Genomic DNA, 20,900 nt, shown 5'->3' on the forward strand with positions numbered 1-20,900 from the left:
GGTGAAAACAGGCTGCCTCAAGGACGACAATAAAAGCACATTAACTTGCATTGGAAAGAAAAAACAAAGGAGCATTTTAACCAGTGGCCCAAGTCAGCAGCTCTTCCTTGACCCCGTGAGCAATGTGACTGCATGGGGCTCAGAGAGCTCCCTCCAGCTCTCCCAGTGTTTTACAGACGAAGCAATACGAAAAGTACCACTCTCAAGTGTTTGGTGGAGATGCCAAGACCCCTTCCACGTGGTGGTCAACACAGTAGTTTTGTGAGGTTTCTACCAGGGTACTACTAGGGCTTTTTAATTGCTTAGTACTGCCAGTACCATTTTTTTCTTGTCCGCTTTTCCTGCTGAGGGCTGAGTGAACATTCAGCAAAACACCTCTTTTTACTGCACAAATACAGCAACCCCAACTGGTTAAGCCTCTCACTCTGGATTGAAGCATCACAGGGAAGCCCAGGGAAAGCAGTTCCTCAGTTTAAAGAAATATTTAAAATTTTGTCTCAAACCTCCACCTTCTGATTTGCTCTGCTTCAGCGCTATGAGAAGGAAAGCCTCTTTTTCTCCTCTTCTCAGCTGCCCCTACGTCCCTATCAGTCATATGCTGACAGCTAGGAATTGCTGGGTATTTGCCACACTAGAGAGAGAGGAATTCCTTTTACAATCCCCTTCATACAAGATTAGCCACAAGAGTGCACAGCGCAAGTTACACGTTGAGATAGCACCCAGACATGAGGCTGAAGTTTGTCACATTTTTGTATTAGTAAAGACCAAAAGTAAGTCCCCAGGAGTCCCAAACTCTAAAAACTCTACACCCAGCAGTAGGCTCTTAGCTTAAAGCTGAGCTTCTGGCTCCATCTGCTGCCAGAAAGATGGAAAAGATGAGAAGGGAACAAGAGGCAGCTACAGCCAAAAAAAAAAAAAAAAAAAAAAAAACAAACCCAAAAAACCACCCAACCAGACACAACTAAGGCCTGTTTTTCTACTTAACTAATCCACTAACATTGCTGTTAAAAGACAAACAAAACAGACATTGCTTCATCATGGAAACTTCTAACAGGTTCAAGATGTGCAGCTCTTCACCAGGTCATGACCAATAGGCATTTGGGTCCTATTAAGTAAGTAATCTATTCTGGTAATTTTTAACTTTAGAAAATACTGTTTGATGACATAAATTCGTGTTTTTGCAGCTGAAAAGAAGCCCAGATAAAGGACAATGTCATAAGCACGGCTCGCAAGATCACCAGCAGGAAAGGTAAAAAAAAAAAAAAAAAAAAAAAAAAAGGAAAACCTGCATTATACTGTTCACTATGTTGCTCTTGCCTTTCAGTGTTTCACATAGTGCCTTTAAATTTTGGTTTACATTCATCCATAAACAGAGTAGTATTTTTTTTTATGCCAGTATATATATTCCATGATTTCATGCCAAAAAACATGCACACTTCTCTTGCCAAAGTGCATGGGCACCCAGCACAATTGGGCATTATTTCTGCAAACAAAGTTTCCAGTGAAGCCAAGGGCTGCCCGGGGTGCCCGAGGAATGCTGGTTTGGCTCTTGGGTGCTTAGATTACCTCCCTGTGTTTGCACAGCACCGAACGCAGAGTCACTATTCATTTAGAAAAGCATTTCATATACCTGGTGCAAAGAAACATCAGAAGCTACTTCACGAAAGTATGTGCAGGCAGTGTAATGGAGACGGATTAAGCCTTTGCAGCCAAATGCTTAAAGCAACATTTTGTAGCTACATACGTATACCTTTAGAAAATTTTATTGCTGTATACTCTTGTTAAAGAACCCTAAACCCTCTGGATAGGCAACACAGCTCTCTTTCAAATACCCTTATTAAAAATAAATTTCAATTACACCAGCAAAAAACATCACCAAAGAAATGCCATTTCCACGCTCTCACCTCTAACTAATACAAAGCAAGAAAAGCACTTGAGAAATACTGGGAAGGTACAAAAAGGGTATTCTCTGAGCTTGCTTTTCTCACCTCCTATAAAGTTATGATGCAAAAAACAAACTCATAATATTTTATGAAATGCCTTATATATTTTCTTTGCACATTTCAGTGTATATATTACACTTACTTGTAAATGATTCTCAGTTTGGCCTCCTTCAAATTAAACTTTGCTCAGGACCAGCATTTGGCAGAGCTATATACACTTGAGCAGTAAGTGGAACAAGTACAAACCCGAAAGCACTGAATTTCTGGCACTAAGTTGGTAAGGACACTAGTTATCTACATTTTTTTGGTAATAAAAGCCCTGAAGAAAATTTCCAAGGCTAATTAAAATCCCAGTCAACAAAATCAGAGACTGATTTACAAGCACATTAGTTATACAAGCAGCTATATTTGAGTTTAAGAGGTTTAAGCGGTGTCACTGAAAACTGGCCAAAGCCCAGTTTATGCTTGCTAGAAGACAGACAAAAAACACTTTCCATGATAAAGCAAACCCTTCCTTTGCCCCCTCTTTCTCAAAACACACACAACATATCAAAGGCAGATGATCTTTCTGATAGCCTGTAATTTTGCCGCTTTGCACACTAGAAGAGGAGGAGCTGTGACATTTCCTTTGGCCGTTCCAGCTCTTGCTGCTATCTTACTGACAACTGCCAAGATGTTTTTTATTGTTGTTGAAGCAGGGGTTAACTGCTGACAGGCTCAATGTCTGGGAAGAGAAGTCCTGGGTTCCTGTCTTCACTCCCGAAATAATATATGTAATTCTGTACTTGTTCTGGCATTGAACTATAATTAAACCAAACAATCAAAAAACCCTTTGTCTGCTTTAGCTCCTAGGCTGCAGCCATACACCCTTGTCCTTGCTGTGCTTCCTGCCCCATTAGGTTTTCACTGGTTTGCACACAGCAGTGTTGTTTCACAAGCATGAGCAGAGTTTGTCCCACCCCCAGAAGGACAGACAGTGACAAATGCACTCGTGTAGAACATGGGACTCACTCATTCAGAGCCACCTCCTGGAAGCACATCCTAGCCACCACCATATCAATGCAAAAGGCGAGAACCACATGCCACTGTACCTTGCAAGGGCCCTGGCCACTTGAAATGCGTATTTAGGCTCTGAACGTGCCTACAAGCTTTGGGGAACTTCGTCATCCTCAATCCTGTTCCTGAATTTCTGAGCTCCTTAGGCAGTACTATGCACCCACCTCACACAGATAGTTGTGACTGTGGGAACAAAGCAGAGTTGAGAATAACTCTGAGAACTTTCAGGTTAAACCAGAAAACTCGTCAATTACCCAGTCGTTAAATTAGGGCAATTTAGGATGACAATTTTTGACTTGTCTTCAGAAAGGCTATGCATACATTGATTTTCGTAAGCTTGCAAAGAAATTGGATTCATGAAGCAACCATAAGATGAATAAAAAGCCCAGAAATCAGTCAGCAATGGTCTGCTGTAGAAAAAGAAAAATTTCTCAAGTTCTGAGCAGTCTTGGCCTAGTAAATCCGCAACCAGAAAGTGGGTTGGACAAGATTAGAGCTCAAACTGATCACCAAAAGCCTGAGAAAAAATTCTCAGTAATAGAGGATGAAAGTCAGTAGACCAGACCACAAAATTTTACATGCATGTAATTTGTGCTTATTAAACAAATAAAAAATGGGGGAAAACAGCTTCAAAGCTGTTCTTCAAAACGGTTTGTACAGAAGGGAGTCTGGGAGCACAGGCTGAGAGATAAAAATGTCATGCTACTGCAGGAAACCCCAAACCACAACACTGGGGCATAAACTACAGTGCAGCATACAAGCCACGTGAACTAGTCTAGCTCCGCTCAGCATTAGTGAGGGCACAGCCGGAGCAGTGAATCACAGAAAGAGAACAGCAAGAATGATGAAGGGCTCTAGAAAACATTACCTCTCAGGAAAGAAATAGAATTTTAACTAGAGAAGGAGCAATCACTGAATCAGGAACAATAACAACCTTTAGGTATGTAAAAGGCTTTTGCAGAGAAGGAAAATAACCTGTTCTCTGTGGCCTGACATACAGTCTAAATGGGCAACAAGAGAGACAGATGGAGAATATGGTAGGAGACTTGCTAACGGTAAGGACAAGGAAGCACTGAAACAAAGACTGGAGTCTTCAGCCTTACAGCCCTTTCAGGCAATTAGGCAAACAATGACATAGCTATAACTGGGGCAGGGGAACAGACCTGATCACGTCCTTCGTCCTTGCCAGCCCTATTACTCTACAAAAGTAAACATTTGGGCTGCTAAGGATTTCTGGGGGTTTATCCTTTTGGTCTCTGAAAGAACTCCAGCAAATGCTGTTTACATTATGGTTTCTTTCAGTTATTTCACTCCTTTCCAATCAGATTACATAAGCACAGCTTTCAGAAATGGCAAACTTCCTAGGCAACATCTTTCTGCATTTTCTTCTCATTCCTAAGACTAACACTCACAGTGACACATTACCCCTTGCAGCAACAAGGCCTTTCCAAATTGAAATGAGTCTTACTTCATCCACAGCGAACGACTACTCATTTTGTCTCACCCAAAACAAGGTAGGGTAAATGGTTCTGTGACCCTAACCAGCAGACTGGTTCACTTCCATAAACTAAGTTGCCTTTAAAATACCATGGGATTATTTACCACTTCCAATTACAAACATGTGACTGCATTTAACCCCTGTGCTTGGCAAAGGGAACATTTTGCATTAACAGTGATTAATCAGGGTTTAGTCTCAGCTAAAACCAGCTCAGTTAAGAAATATGAAAAAACAACCTAGTGCAAGAAGAGTCGCCAACTCCACAACTGCATACAGAATACTGTATTGGCAGTGTCCTAAGGCACGAAAGTGCAGAAGCACTGACCCTGTAAAAAAGCACAGCAGAAGCTTCCATATAGAGATTGTAGCCTATGTATTTCTATCAAAGGCAGCACTTGCTGGGGCTCTGGACAGAGGCGACTGCAAGTTTCTGTGGGGCTTGCTCTTTTTGAATACGCTGTGTATTTTAGTTGCACATTAACTTTTTCTTTAATGCAAGGCATGTTTTAATATAAACATCCAGATTATAGAAAATTTTATAACAGTAAAAACAGATCTATACGCTCAGATCTATTTTACAAGATTGCAAAGCGAAACAGTGAGACCAGGCTTGAAAACAGCATCTCTTGTCATACAATCAAAATGTTGTACATACAGAACACAGCTTGATGCTTCTCAAGTTCACCAGCGTAACACCCAGTTTGTCAAACCTTCAGCGTTAGAAATTTTTTCTAGCTACAAATCAGAAACAGAAATTCATCCATAATGACAAGTGCTTCCATCCTACAGACATCTCACCAAGGGGCAAAAATGCCAAATGTGATGTTTCGGAGAGTGATATGAGAGTGCAAGACCACCCTTACTAAAACATATATAAATTACACTTTAAACTTTGGCCAAGACTTTCAACAACTAAACAGATTTCTACAGATGTCTCCCCTCAAACGTTCTGACTTAACTGTTCAGTAAGTACACGACTAGATGAACAGAACCTTACCACTTTATTTCCAAGTATTCCAAGACTGGAAACTCTTTGAAATCATTCTTTAAATTATAATGGCTCTGAAGAAAATAAAGACACAGCTACGTTTTAAGAGTCAAGTCCTCTTAGACAAAAGGAATGACAGATGCTTGCTTCAAGAGCAGGCCTTCATCGCATGTATTTCAACACACCACCTTGGGTCAGTCAGCAGATACACTTTGAAAGCCATGTGTTCAGAAAGACAGTATAGTCTTATGAATTATTTCGATGCACTCTCTGATTTCATCCTCCTTAATCACAAGCGGTGGTGCCAGCCGAATGATATCACCATGCGTAGGTTTGGCAAGAAGTCCATTATCACGAAGCCGCAAACACACCTTCCAGGCATCATACTCTACAATTAAAGGAAAAAGAAAAGACACTTACACTACAGCAGAAAAAGTGGCACAATTGCAGCACATGGTACATGGGGCCAGACTGTAAACTCCTTGCCATCTGGCAGTGAAAAGATGAAGTGTGTTCACAAATGAAGTGGTCACTTCTGAGCATCTGAGCAACTACCCAGAATTTGCAGTGAACATGCAAGACTGCTGCAAAACTGCAATTTGTCTGAAGGGGGCCACAAATTTGCCTCCAGCACACCAAGTTTTGCTCCTTCACAGCTGAATGCTTGTCTAGATGTAGCAGTAAATTTAAAAAAGTGAACCATGCAAAGGGGAGGTAAGAGAACATCTGGATAGGACTTCAGACAAGGTTACATTTATGCCTGGATTTCAGTGCATCATATGCATGTCTGAGGAAATTACACCACCTCCCTGCAGCACTTTGTCACTTAGCATATTCATGACAAAAATAATTGTCTCCTCTGGCTTCTAAGCAGTTTTCTGGTATAATTCAAGGTGTTAATCCCCAGAAATGTGTTCTCAGTTATTAGCTTTTTCCTTCCTTGTGCCCTCCTGTATTCACCATACTCTTCTAACTATCCTGGAAACAACCAACCTCAGCCAATCCTTCCATAAGCTGACAGAAACTAGTGTTCCAGATGTGGCCAGTTTTCTCCCGATGAGGAGACAAAAGGGTATGTGTTGGGAGCTAGATTCACCATCAGGTTTGAACAGTGTCAAATCATAAAAGAATTAAAATCATTTAAAAAAAAATTGTTCAGATTTACTTTGTAAAAAAACCCTATTTTTAATAGCACACAGTCACTTGAATAAATTTTCAGCAGGTACTACAATACTATAGCCGAGATCTGAACCCAAACATAATGCCTATAAGCCATCCCCCTACTCCATTAAGATACTTTCAATTTAAGTTGAAAAATATTTTTCATGCTATGATTGTGCAGTTGATTATATTCCCTTACCTTTGGTTTCCCGAATTACAATTGCATTTAATAGTCCTTTTCCTCTTACAGAAGTTACAATATCAGATGGTGTCTTCATGAGCTCATTTCTTAGTATGTTACCCATTATTTCTGCATTTTTAGCCAAGTCTTCCTCTTCAATTACCTAAAGGGAAGTCAGATCTACAGTCAACTGAAGGGCACTGCATTTGTTTTATGTACCATGCTGGAATGGATGACATTACAATTGCTGAGATACAAAAGCTGTTGCATCCAAAGTGTCACTGCAAAGGCTGGATATCCAAGCAGATTAGTATTAAGCCTTTATTCATTCATGTTTACAAGAAACAATAATCTCTCTGAAATTTTATTCTAAATGAACTGCTTTTCATTTGCCGTTATTTACAAGTAAACAGTAAACCTCTGAAGACTCTTAATCTGCCCAGGTCCACATACTGGGTAATGATGATGCTTTCTGAGCGACTTGCATTACATGTAGTCAATTATGCAGTCACAGAATAATTAAAATATGGACTCTGGACAAGACATATTACTAGCTTCCGTTTGAGCTCCAGTAGCATATATGTGGTATCAAGCTCACAGAGCAGCAGCCCCTGCAATATGGGTATAGTAAAATAAGCCAATTTAAAAATGTCTTCGTGAAATTAGTGAAACTATTTTACTGAATTTACATAAGTGCCTTGAAACTTCCCCTAGATAAATTTTATTTTGTCATTTAAGTCCTTAAGACCATAGGAACATAGAAATTAGGACACATTTCCAGTAAAGACTTTAGAATTTGTTTTGTGATCTATACAAACAGTTAACCACTACCAATTTTCCATTCTTACTTAAAGCTAGATTTCTACTTGTAGCACAACAAATAACATCATTTATTTAAGCAAAGATCATGCGAGTGTGACACCCTTTTTTCTTTGGAATCCAAATCTCTATTACAACACACAAACCTCCAGTGCTGCCATTGCAACACGGCAAGCTAATGGATTTCCTCCATATGTAGATCCATGTTCACCAGGCTTAATGGTCAGCATAACTTCATCATCACACAATACTGCTGAGACCTAAAATGGGAAGGTCAGCTGATTCAGCTGATTCATTTACATATATATTTAGAACAGTAAACTTAAATATCTCTGAAGCAAACATTTCGTCAGGGCTCAGGAAAGGATAATTTTCAGCCTATGGTGATAAATTACATTTACATTCCCAGCTCTGTACAGAGGAGAGCATATCTGACAATCACATAACAGCTTAATCCCTTAAAAACACTTAACTATAGTGGTAACATATAACATCTAACTATAGTTGAGGGGCATTTCTCCAAACTGAATATTATTTCAAGAGTTTAAGCTTCAATACTCTGTTTAACAACTCAGAAGTACCTTTAATTGGCCAAAATAGTTCAAGGCATGTTGTAATTTCCAGCCTAATCAGCAGGAATTTAAGTCACTCCAAGAGGATAAAATGAGTCATGTGGGCATGCCAAACAAGTGAAATAACGCCAGTTGTTCAGAAATAGCTTTATAATATATGTTTTAATACACATTAGATTTTTTTTTCCTTTATAGAATTCATCTAGAAATTAATCACACTAAGACTGTGACAAACTACTCTCCAGAGAGAATACAAAAGACTAACCAGTAATTCCAGAATGAAAAGCTGACCACTGGACACTTATTTTCCTGACAGGGTAATATCAAACTGAAGAAAACAGAGATATACCAAATTCATTCAATTAATTGACAAGGGCCAAAATACCTGAAAATCACCAGCCTAAGAAGATGGCATCTAATAACTTGCCACCCTAACAAGTCAAGTATCAACATAGAAAGTTCAGGATACTATATAGCCATTTCAGCTATAAAGGTAATATTATGTATTCCATTCTTATGTATCTCTCACAGGTTGGACTGTCTGGGTCATAAATCATAATTAATCTTGTAAACACCGATTTTCAAGTACAACAAACATCAGATTTATTGTTCTTCCAACCAGTAGACTTCCAGTGTTAATTGCTTAAAAATCATTATTCAGCAAGTGGATATTTCTTTGTTACTCACAGGATATAAGCCACCAGAAAGGGCCTTTCCAAGAAGAATTAGATCGGGTCTCACATTTTCATGGTCAACAGCTAGCATTTTCCCGGTTCTGGCTAAACCAGTCTGTATTTCATCAGCAATAAATAGAACCTTTATGGAGACAAAAAGAAGAAAAATCCACACATAACAGAGAATGACTTTCACTCCCATTCCTAACTCCGTTCAAACAATACAGCATAACTGCACACAGGAAGTGAAAGACCTTCCAGCTGCATTACACTAAGTACACGAAGGTACTTCCTTTACCTCCTCTAAACCTCTTGGAAACTTAAATATTCTATGAAATGTGAAACTACTAACAAGTGAACATACTGTCCTCTCTCTCCGACATCTTTAGCATATTCTTTTCTACATAAGGCATAGTCCACATAGGGTTGGACACTGTCCAACCAAAATCTATTTGTGATGTAACAATGAGTGGGATTTCCAAAAAGTTAGGATTTGTCTATCTTTACTCCCACTGCATCGTTCGTACACTGACCTTTGGAAGCATCTGAAAAATGCCATTTTAGCAACTCTGCAGGGTCTTGTAGTCTGATGTCTGTGTCTCTAAATAATTCTGAGAACCTAAGTCCAAGTTTTTGATCTTGTTTTCCTAAGCTGCACTATTATCATGTACTACTATTTGTAAAGTAGCTCATTTTTTTTCTGAGAGGTAAGTATCACAGCAATAATGAAGACAATTTTATATGTCAATACCTTCCTCTGAAGGTATAGAAGGATTTATGGGTAGCACTTGCAAATTAAGAATCAGAATTCTATTGGAACAGAGACCACTGATTTTTAAATCGGACAGGCAACACCAGGGGAATAAAAAGCTGTAAATCAGCAGACCTTTTTTTGTTGCTTTCCTTACACTTATAAAGGACGTGGCCTGGGCCTGTGGGAGAGGCTGACCAAATCGGTCCTGGAATAAGAAGGCATGGCAGCTTGCTTGTGAGAAGTAGCAGTACCCAAAGACAATTGAAGGGCATGGAGACAAACACATCTTTCCACCCTTCCAGAGACACTGAATGCAAGTCTAATTCACTGTGTCTTCACTAGCAGACAACAGAAATTATGAATCTAACACTCTATTTTCAAAACTAAACATTTCTTAGTAGAATTCAGACAGGACATAATATTCAGAATAGGAGTCAGGAATGTGGTATGAAAGGGAATGTGAGAAAATGCCGAACAAAAGAACAAAACTGTAAGACCTCTTCAGAGATCTTAAAAGAACATTCGTAAGTATATGAGCATTTTCTCCAGTGTTTCATTCTGTGACCCATTACTGTTACTAACTCTTGGCAGCACTTATGCACTCCAGCAACAAGGTCCCTTGATAGCCATGGTAGAACCACTGCAGTTATTGGCTTCTGGCCCAAGAAACTTACAATGTGAAAAAGAAATTAAAAGTTAAATTAATTTAAAATAACTGCAATTTCAAGAACATTCATTAGAAACTTAAATCAGTGACAGCAGTAAGAAACAGTGAAAAACATGCACTACTAAGAAGTACTTCCTGGTAAGGTATTGCCAGGAAATATAAGAAGTATCCCTACCCTATGCCAGTGAAAGAAAAGGAAATTATTAAATAGTATATGAAGTCCTGTACCTTGCATACGAGGATGACCTTACAAGACATGCCAGTAAACACAGTGTGTCATGTTTAAGCCACCTTGTTATAGCGAATTCCTTACATTGTGTTTCGTGCAGAGGTCCCGCACTCCTGTGAGATAACCTTTGTCAGGAACAACCACACCTGCTTCACCTTGAATTGGTTCAACCATGAAAGCTGCTACATTGGGATCTTGGAGGGCCCGCTGTAAAAATGGACATATGGATAGGAAAGACAAGAAGAAAAAACTTTTACTCAGGTCAAATTTAGAAAATATGGAGATGAATACATGTAGCAGAACCTAGCTCTAACCCTGGTGTTCTACCTCAAATGATGGTAATAGTATTCACGTCAGGCAGTTATCCCTGAGCGCCATTTCAGTTCCAACACAGATGCCTATGTCACTATTTGCCTCGAAAGATCAGCTGGTGTGCTTGCCTGGGAAATTACAAACCTTAAAAATTGCAAACATAGACAAGCAGATTATTGGATCAGTTCATAAATTACCTCAGAAATACACTCAGTTTTCTGTTACCCCATACAAGACAAACAATTGCTCAACGCTTCCCTCAGACAAAAAAGAATGGAGCCTCTCCAGAACAATTTTGTCACCTTAAAGCAAAGTCCACAGCTACATTCCTGCACCATCAAGTTCTAAAAGGTTTAGAAGTCCACGAGACTCTACAAGATATAATGATTCCCAGCAGGAATTTACTACAGCTTTTCTCAGTATTGCCTCATAAACAGAACGAATTCAGTTATCAGTCTGATGGACATGGATCTAAGTTTCAGGTCTCCAGAGAGCATTCAAAGCCTCGATAAAGTTGGCTGAAAGCCACTAAATACTTACAGGGCTTTCACAATGGGCAGCCTTATGTAGGTTCAAATCTGAGTAAGCTTTTCCACTCTGCAACTATAATACACTGAGAGACCTTTGTTTCCCCTAACCAAACTCCTAGGAGAAAACCATCTCTGTCCCATAAGCCGTCCAACCTCCACAGACAATTCACTTGTACCAAGCAGACCCAAAAGGCACAGAGGACTAACCAACTTGTCACTCATGGAGACGATGTACCCAGATGATGGAAAAGTGGCAATGCCAACGTTCCTAGCACTTCAGGACTGTTTGGCTGGAACCCTCTTGCCTCCCAGGTCCCAAGTCCAGCACCCTATGGCTGCCATCAAGCACCAGCTACCCTTTAATACCTAAGCCCACATTATGAGGGTGGGAAATTTTAAACTAATCAAGGTCAACCCTCCCCAACAGCTTGACAGGATGCATCTCATAGAATCATTTAGGTTGGAAAAGACCTTTAAGATCATCGAGTCCAACCATAAACCTAACACTGCCAAGTCCACCACTAAACCATGTCCCTAAGCACCACATCTACACATCTTTTAAATACCTCCAGGGATGGTGACTCAACCACTTCCCTGGGCAGCCTGTTCCAATGCTTGACAACCCTTTCGGTGAAGAAATTTTTTCCCCAATATCCAGTCTAAACCTCCTCTGGTGCAACTTGAGGCCATTTCCTCTCGTCCTAAAAAATGGGAGGTTTCTCATCTCAGAAAACCCAGGGAAATGCAGAATCACTAGCGTTTCAGTAGCTTAAGTGAAACACCAGCCTAGCATGGTTTTAAGGATGCTGTGAAACTGGAAAGACCTGTTTGTGACTGCAGTGAATTCTAGTCATCTGGTCATTGAAGAACGCACAGCATTTCTGAGAAAAGTAGGTAAAGATGTTAGTTTCAGAATCCAAGTCCTGACTTCGGAATGTATGCTACTGATCTGAATTCCCTTATGGTTTATCTGCTATTCTTCTTTTGTACCTTGAACATCTTAGTGACATGGGAAATGAAACAGATCATGTGGTTTTCCTTTTACATCCTAAAGCAAAACTGAAAATCAAAACCAAAGCAGAATTTACATGCATTTCCTATACATAATAACAACATATGTATCTAGACATATATAAGAAATATATATATCTTCATGTCAAAGCACATGTTTCAAAGGATAAACTTCTGATTTTCCTGCCTTGCTATTTACCACAGAGACACTGCAAAATGATTTCTTACAAGAGAACAAAAATTGTCAAATACCTCAAGAGCTGGTAGGTCATTGTATGGGATCACTTCAAAACCTGGCATAAAGGGTCCAAATCCATCATAGCTGGATGGGTCAGTAGAACTAGAGATAGCAGACATGGTTCTGCCCCAGAAGTTGCCAGCTGAAAAAAAAAAAAAAAGAGGGGGGGTTGTTACAAAACTGACTAAGAGCCAGAACAGTTTATAGGACATCACACTTTTCATTTGGTAATGCGTTTTAAGAGTTGTCTAACGTTAGCATATTAGCATCTTTCTGCTAATTGATGCCATAAACACATTGTGTTGCTATATCAAAAGCACATATCAAAACCAAAAGAAAATTATACTGTAAGACCTGGCAAGTACACAAAATAATTTCCATAAGCTTTGTTAAGTTGTCTGAATAACTGAAAATAACTCAGGAAGATAACATCTTTTTAAGGGAGATGTACAGCTTTTACATAAATATTACTCATTAAATAAAAAAAGTAAACACCACCCAGAATTTAGGTCCTAAAAATAAAGCCGCCAGTAAGCCTAAATCAAAAAATATATTTCTGTGCATTTCAAAGTTACAAGCCTTTTCTTTCCCTCACCAATTTCTTTGTGTAACTGTGATCCTAGAGGCAGAGGATGTTCTCAGTCTGCAGGAAATCCTGAAGTCAATTATTACTGACGTAGACATCCCTAGGCATCCCTTCTTTCTTAACACCAGTGTAAATAGCATTACATTGTTCACCATAGCAATGTCTCCTAGCAGAACAATCCCTGCCATGCTTTGCTGAGTCACATGCTTATCACCTCAAGGTTATGTAGTGCAATCCACTGTATACTGAAACAAAGCCCTGCAAACTGAATCACACGAAGCAGAGCAGTCTATCTGCTGATGGCAGGCTGTCTCCACCTTAGCACTCCAGTCTCCGTATTGGCTCACTATCAAGCACAGAATCTACATCAAGTTCTCTGGACTGATGTTTAAAGCCATTTTTTCTTCTGACCCTAGCTACTCAAGAGAGCTTTTTTCTGCCAAAATGCTGGCTTCTGATAAGAGAAGGATTATTATTTTGTTCCAACTACTTGGCACATAATTAAATATTGTGGTTAAGGAGATGGGATCATAATAATGGAGAACATATCCAGTTTATCAAGATGAGAAAGCACTTACTAAAAGTTAATTGACTGAAGAGCAAACCAAAACATATATGGAAGGAGGGAGAAATAAATTTGTTCAAAGAATTCCCAGAAGAAGAAAAAAAAAAGTCTAATCTAACTCGTCCTACAAACCATAATGCAATATTCAACTATGAATTTCAATTTATAAATGCTGTCTAATGACAGTTTATGATTCAGCTACTGTATGTACCAAAAGTCAAAAATAGTATTTGCAGCTGTAGCAATTAAAAAAAGGTCAATATTTAAGTAGTAAGCTTTATTCTGGAAGGTTTTATAAAATACAGAACTATTGAACAACATTAGAATTGACAAAAATATTTCACCTCTAACCAAAGAATACCAAATGTAAGTTATCTGAATTAGACATAACTTTTTTTTTTTTTTTTTTTTTTTTTTTTTTTTTTTTAAGCAAAGCACAATAGTCTCTTCAGGGGCAGGTAACTTCTCCCTGTTACAGAGCCAAACAGAGCAGGCAGATAAAGGGAGGAAATACACGACGTATACTTATATACTTACATAATCAGGACTTTCCAGGGCCCCATATTTACTTTAGCAATATTGTTTTTACTTTAATTACATGATCAAGGCTACTATATGGCTTTACTGTGTTAATGCCAACTTCTGGAAGACCTTAAGAATGTAGAAGAAAACCACTGGTAGGGAAAGCCTAAGAGGGAAGCAGGCTTAACCCAAACGTGGAATCTGTGAGAGGAGTGGGAGCAATCTGAGGAACGAATTCACGAGAAAGGTATATAAAAATCAACCCATTAGGAATAATAAGATACTGCACTTTAACACCCAAGCAGCGGTTAAAAGAGCATGGAGGACTGAATGCACTTTCCATGTGACTTCAGGCAGCCGCTCATCAATTTTTGACAACTAAAAAGGTTAAGTAGTACAAATAAGGTCCACTTTATACATTCAATTGCTGTTTATAAACCACCTTATTAACTATGGTTTCCTTCCTGGATTTAAGTTCATTGTTGCATCTCCCTTGCAAAAACAGACATTACCAGCAGCTCCTTGACAAAGCACAACTATCCTCATTGCCTCTTGATGCATACACCTCCACAAGGGAGAGGATCTGAAATTGATTTGTCATCAGAATTATATTCATATCTCTTGTTTTTACAATCAATTCTGTTAAGATCACGTGTTTCTCAAAAGACATTACATTTAAAAAAAGTTTATAATCCATTGTAACTATTTAAGGTTAAAATTAAATAGCCAGAAGCATACACAGAATATTTTGTCAACAGAATATATTTAAGACTGAACTCACAATTTAGAAGGCAGCACTTAGAGAACCTTAAGGTCCTGCAAAGACTGTTGTAGCCACAAAAAAACCCAAAGTTTTTTATCAGAATCACCAACTGCAGATATGCAAGTACAACATAACCTGTTAACAGGTTGAGATCTTAGCTTACTCTATTAAAATGTCAAAGGTTACAGAGACCTTCAACAGGCTTGGTTCAGTGAAAAAACTGAAACATTAAGAATACTGCAGAGTAATCACTACAGCTATTGGGAAAAGAGAGTGCTACAGCCAGTGTCTAGAGCTCTCTTCCTCCTCAGTACCTCAACTCGTAACATGCACTTAACATACCTGCAAAAATAATTTTTGCTTTGTATTTTGGAACTCCTTTCACAGTGTATGCCCACTTCCGAGCCAATTTACAGGCAGTTTCTCCAGCTTCCACTCCTAAAACATAAAGCAATATCATTATCACACTTGTACACGAGAGAGGCCATTGATGCAGTACAAATGTTACAAAACTTTGTACTGCATCTCAGAGACAAGAAGTAAAATGGAAATAAAATTATTTTTTACCTGTGTTCATTGGAAGAACTTTGTTATAATTGAACATTTTGGTGACAAACTCCTGATATTCACCAAGTACGTCATTGTAGAATGCTCTGGATGTAAGGGTCAGTTTTTCAGATTGAGCTTTCAGAGCGTTCACTATCTTTGGGTGACAGTGGCCTTGATTAACAGCACTGTAAGCACTCAGAAAGTCAAAATACTTTCTACCGTCAACATCCCACACATAAACACCTAGGAAAACAAAGGTATGGTCAATACACAAAATAAAAGAAGACATGAGATAATACTAAATGGTATAAGCTAAGAGCTACAATAAATGGTATTCTCACTATTCCTTAGGGCATACCTGAAAGGCCCTCTAACTAGAAAATAATCAGTTGGCAAGGAGAACATGAGCAACAAACTAGTACAGTACAAATAAATGCCCAATGAGGAATCAAGAAAAGAAGCATTTCCCATATAAAGCTGCCATTCCACTAAGTTAATAAGTAATATGAGAATATTACTTCCCCTCCAAGTCCCTGTTTTAGGTCCTAAAAAGTAGATAGAGAAGAACACAATAAAAGAATTCATAAGAATTGGAGGTCATAAAAGAAAGAACAAAACCAACAGAACCCAAATAGTCTCAAAACTTAGAGACTGACAGCTCTGAGCTGTCAAAACGTGTACTGATAAAGAAAAACTATTGGATCACTACTCTGATAGCATTTCTATATAAACTCATAGAATTTAACCTGCAGAGCACAAAAGCCCCTTAAACGTAATTAAAGACCAGAGTAAATTTAAATTAAGCAATAATACAGGAAAAGTACACAAGGACTTAAACAGGGTTCCAGTGCACCTTTTCATGTCCACCTCCACACAAGGTAACAGAAGAAACAAAGTTGCTTGAAGCTTTCCTGCTGAGTTATTCTGAATTATGAAGATTATCAGAACTTAGACCTCTATTTAGATAAATCATTTTAGAGAGACTACAATTTTATCAGGTGGCCTTATGCATAATGATCCAGTTCTCTAACCAGCAATTAGCTGTCTTTATTTCATCAATTACCTCAATCTCCCCCTCCCCCCAAAAAACCCCAAAGGTTCAGAAATTTATTAGGTCAAAATCATTATGCATACACACATCCCACCTACACCACCCAGGGAAACCTAAATAAAATACCTTTTCCTTTTTCCAGAGCAACAGGTAGTGGGTGATAATTGTGGGCACCATATTTAGCCTCCCGCTCAAATATGTAATCAGAGGATGGAGGTCCTTGAATGGTTTTTTTAGTAGCAACTGACGTAGCAGAACTCAGTGAAGCATGAACACCTCGACAGAGAACAGCAATGCTCTGAGAGCGAGTTAGCTTGGAAAACATTATTGACTTCAGGTATGCTGTTACAGATCTGGGAGGGGGGGGAAAAAAGTTAATAATTAGCATTAAGAGTACTTCAGAAGAAATTTATAATGCGATTGAAGTGTTTCTACTGCCAGGATTACAGGTTTCTCAACACTTTTGCAATCAAGAAAGTTCATATGAAGTATAAATGAATGCAGTACTAACTTCAAATAAGGTTTTTTTTCTATTTTAACGTGCACTCACAGTAATGGAAAGAAAACTGTGTGACTCACCAAGTCTATGAACTAGTCACATCATTTTTCCTGTAACAGCGTTCCTTTTTCATTGCGCCTTAAATTCTGACTGGATTTATTAATATAAACTACAATAAGAAAGTTAAGTGTATCAAACTTCTTGTGCTGTTGAAATGCCTTTTGTCTAACAAGGATTTCCATAAGACAAATCTTGTCACAAAATCAGGAAGTAAATAATATAATACTGGAAAAAAGCACCTGACCCAAATAATGTTTAGCTGATACCATTATCAAATTTCATAAAGGATTGATTAGTTTTAACTGAGGTCAGCTTTAAGAAGAAAAATTTGTGACTTTTTATATAAATAGCATTCTTGATTTTAAAATGTTGCCACCTACACATAAAGCACTCACTGTTAGTAGCATTAAGACCATCAAAAAAATAGATGGAAAGTAATAGCATGTCAGCTATTAACAATCATTATAGCACCCTGTATTTTCTTAGTAAAACTCAGTGATTTCCCCTGAATATATAACCCTGTACCGTTAACGTCTAAGGATAATCTGAGGGTAGAATTTCTTGAGACAAATGTACTTGCATTTCCTCCCCATGCCTTCATCTCAGTCAAGGTAACGATATATCCCAGAGAAGGGAAACCGAGTTGGTGTTTTAAAAGCTGTTCAAGCAAGCTCTCCTCACAGCACCAACTACTGGGAACGGCAGAGAGCCATCAAGGAAACAATGATCGTTTCAGCAAGACCAAGAGTTCTCAAAGCTCAAGTTTCTAGTCTTGCAGAACATCACACTTATAAACCGGCCAAAGGTGCTAGCCCAAAAGGAAGATCGCAGGTTACAGTGACAAGTACTCCGATTATCAAACGCAGCCTCCTTTGTAACATACTCCATAGCAAACTGAAGACCTGAATAACCTTGACACTGCTGCACTACCTAACAACAAAAGCATACTGTAAAACTTAACCAAAATATACTTACTAAATATCAACAGGAGAATGCAGGAATGGTTTACACAAGGGTGTTGTTATTTCAGGCTGCTTGCAGAGACAGAAATATTAAGCCATTGATTTATTCTAAATTTATTTTGGAAAAGGTCTGCACACTGGATGTGTCGCCTTAAACAGAGAGGCATTTCTTTCAGCAGACTCCTCAGATACTACATTGCTGCTCCTCACTTCTAAGCAAAGCCAGAAGACTGTTTTCTGCATCTACCAAAATCAGCTACCAAAATCCAAGTCTTAAGGAAGAGTCAATAGTCTCCATTCCAGCAAGAGATGAACAGCAGCTTCACAGCTCTGGGCATTTTACCAGCTATCATCAATGCCATTAAATATTAGCCATTTGTGTTAATACTTTTCAAGACTGTTATTCAAAGATTTTGCAAATAAAAAAGACAAATACTTCTCTGTGCAAGAAAATTTTTTGACAGAAACTCAGCTCAGCTGCGCCACTCAAAATTACAACTTGCTTAACTCCTAAAATTTAATTGGTCATTGACATCCTGCCCCGGCACACCTCCATGGCAGAGCAGCTAATTCTGTAACAAGCTTCTATATTTTTGGAGATTTTCCAGAATTCCTGAAATGAAAGCTGTAAAGAAATGAAACTCTCATCTGCCCTGTATCAGAGAGCTACCTTTCTGCATGAAGAATTACAGGCCACCAATTTGATGTTCTTCTTTTACTTCTTCCAGGTTGGAAAATCTTAATCAGAAATTTTTAAAAGGGCTTTGCCCTCCATGAGGAGAAATGCCCTGCAAATTATGCTAGTGAGGCCACATCATTTTAGCTGAGGTGTGAGAGGTTACATGCAGTAGGGCTGAGTGAAGCTGAGAATTATGGATGCATCTGGAGTTAAAAGGTGAAGAAAAAATTGGTTTTGACGATCAGCAAGACAAGACAAACAGAAATTTCAGGAAAGAGGAGGGGCACAGTAAGGGGAAAAAAAAAAAATCCCAAACTTATTACCAACTGTGAGGAAGTGAGAAATATGATCATGCCCTGCAGCATGCAGTACCGGAATCAGAAGGCAGGGCATTTCACCAAGTGGAAAAGGTCTTGCATCAGAATAGAAAAGCTACTCAAAGCACAGCTGTAAAACATACTTGAACAACTTTTCTCAACTGTTGAACAAGAATATCCAGACAAGAGCACTGCACCTGCAGACCTCACAGGTAAATTCAATGGTTGTATGTACCCAGTCCCTGACGTACACTGAAATATACCCCAAGGTCAATTGCACATATTATCAAATACATGAAAAACACTTAGATGCATGTTGATACAGCATAGAAAAACCCATGCCACGCTGCAGCCTTTACCAACTGAATACAAAGGGGTGAATGTTCAAGAGGACAAGCTATAGCAGGAGGGATATCAGTCTGGACACGCCAAACCATCTTTTCAGACTAGCACCACGTCAGAAACAGCTCAGGACCTAGACCGGCAGACAATAAAGAGCAAGAAACCCAGCCGTGAAACATCAGCCCCCTCTCTCCATCCTCGGACAAGGCCACGGCAAAGGCAAAAACGGTATCCTCGGGACACCGCCATGGACGGGAGAAGGGCTGGCAAGAGGCACAGAGGGGAAAGGTGACTCTGGCGGCTTGGCCTGCCCTCCCCTCGGGGAGAGGCTGTCACGTCCCCGGCTCCCCGCAGAGCAAGAGTGCCTGGGGCGGGCAGGCGGCGGCTCGGCCCCGCAGCGGGTCTGGCCCTCTCCGCGGCCAGGCGCTCCCAGCCCCGCCGCGGCGCCCTGCCCCGACAGGCAGCCGCCGTGGGGCAGCTCGACCCCTCCCGTTGCCTTGGCGACGGGGCCTGCTGCGGCCTCGCCCGCACGGCCGGCCTCCCCGCTACAGCCGGCCTCGGCCTCGCCCGCGCAGCCGCTATCCCGCCGCCGCCGCGGGCCAGAACCCGGGGCAAGGCGACCCCGCGGCACTGCGGGAGGCAGGAATCGCCCGCGCGGGCCCGCCCGGGCCGGGCCGCCCCCGCCCCGCTGTACCTGCCGGCCGCCGCCGCCGCTGCTGCTGCTGCTGCTGCTGCTGCTGCTGCTTCTCGGCCCGGAGCCCGCGGCGAAGAGGCGGAGGCGGCCCGCGGCAACTGTCACCGCTCCCCGCTCCGCGGCACGCCACGCCCCCGCCCGGCTGACGTCCCGCCGCCACCGCCGCCGCCGATTGGCTATCGCCGCAGATTGGCCGCCTCCACCCCCGCGCCCCCCACTCCCCGCGCGACGGCACCGGCCCTCCCCTCCGCGGCCACCTCCCATTGGCCGGGCCGCTCCCCATTGGCGACTACACCCCACGCTCAGCCAATCAGAATGGGACGCCGGCACACCCCCGCACCAAGGTCCCGCCCAGGCGGCGCTCGGCTCCTTTCCCTCAGAGCCGCCGCCCACGGTTCGCGTCCCTCCCGCCGCCTCACCTCTTTCCTCAGGCCGGGGGCTCACCGCCTCGGGCGGGCTCCGCTCGCGTCTACCGAATTGGGCCGTGGGAGCAATTTTTGCAGCCATAGAAATCCTCCCCTTGGCGAGCTGAAGCCCCCGGCCCTGCGAGATCCGTGGGCCGGGCCAGGCGCCCTCCCGCCGGGCGTCACCGCCCAGCCGACTCCTCCGTAGTGTCAGTCGGCCTTTGGCCACGCTTGCCCCCGTCTGGGAAGTTTCTGTAGAAAAGGGCGAGCACCG

The 20,900-nt window shown here is 40.8% G+C and overlaps 1 protein-coding gene across 1 annotated transcript; it reads right to left on the reverse strand.

Annotated features, from left to right (window-relative positions):
• Positions 1-5,479: 5,479 nt before the first annotated feature.
• On the reverse strand, positions 5,480-20,293 carry OAT (ornithine aminotransferase). The gene is made up of 10 exons (XM_076339198.1): positions 20,223-20,293; positions 16,796-17,022; positions 15,637-15,861; positions 15,412-15,507; positions 12,648-12,775; positions 10,627-10,749; positions 8,906-9,034; positions 7,793-7,906; positions 6,846-6,990; positions 5,480-5,873 (listed from the first exon to the last, which is right to left on the reverse strand). Exons 2-10 carry the CDS (start codon positions 16,992-16,994, stop codon positions 5,713-5,715), a joined length of 1,320 nt encoding a protein of 439 aa, XP_076195313.1. The 5' UTR covers positions 16,995-17,022; positions 20,223-20,293; the 3' UTR covers positions 5,480-5,712.
• Between the last annotated feature and the right edge of the window lie 607 nt (positions 20,294-20,900).

Source organism: Aptenodytes patagonicus, chromosome 5 (assembly GCF_965638725.1).
Source record: "Aptenodytes patagonicus chromosome 5, bAptPat1.pri.cur, whole genome shotgun sequence".
NCBI lineage: Eukaryota > Metazoa > Chordata > Aves > Sphenisciformes > Spheniscidae > Aptenodytes > Aptenodytes patagonicus.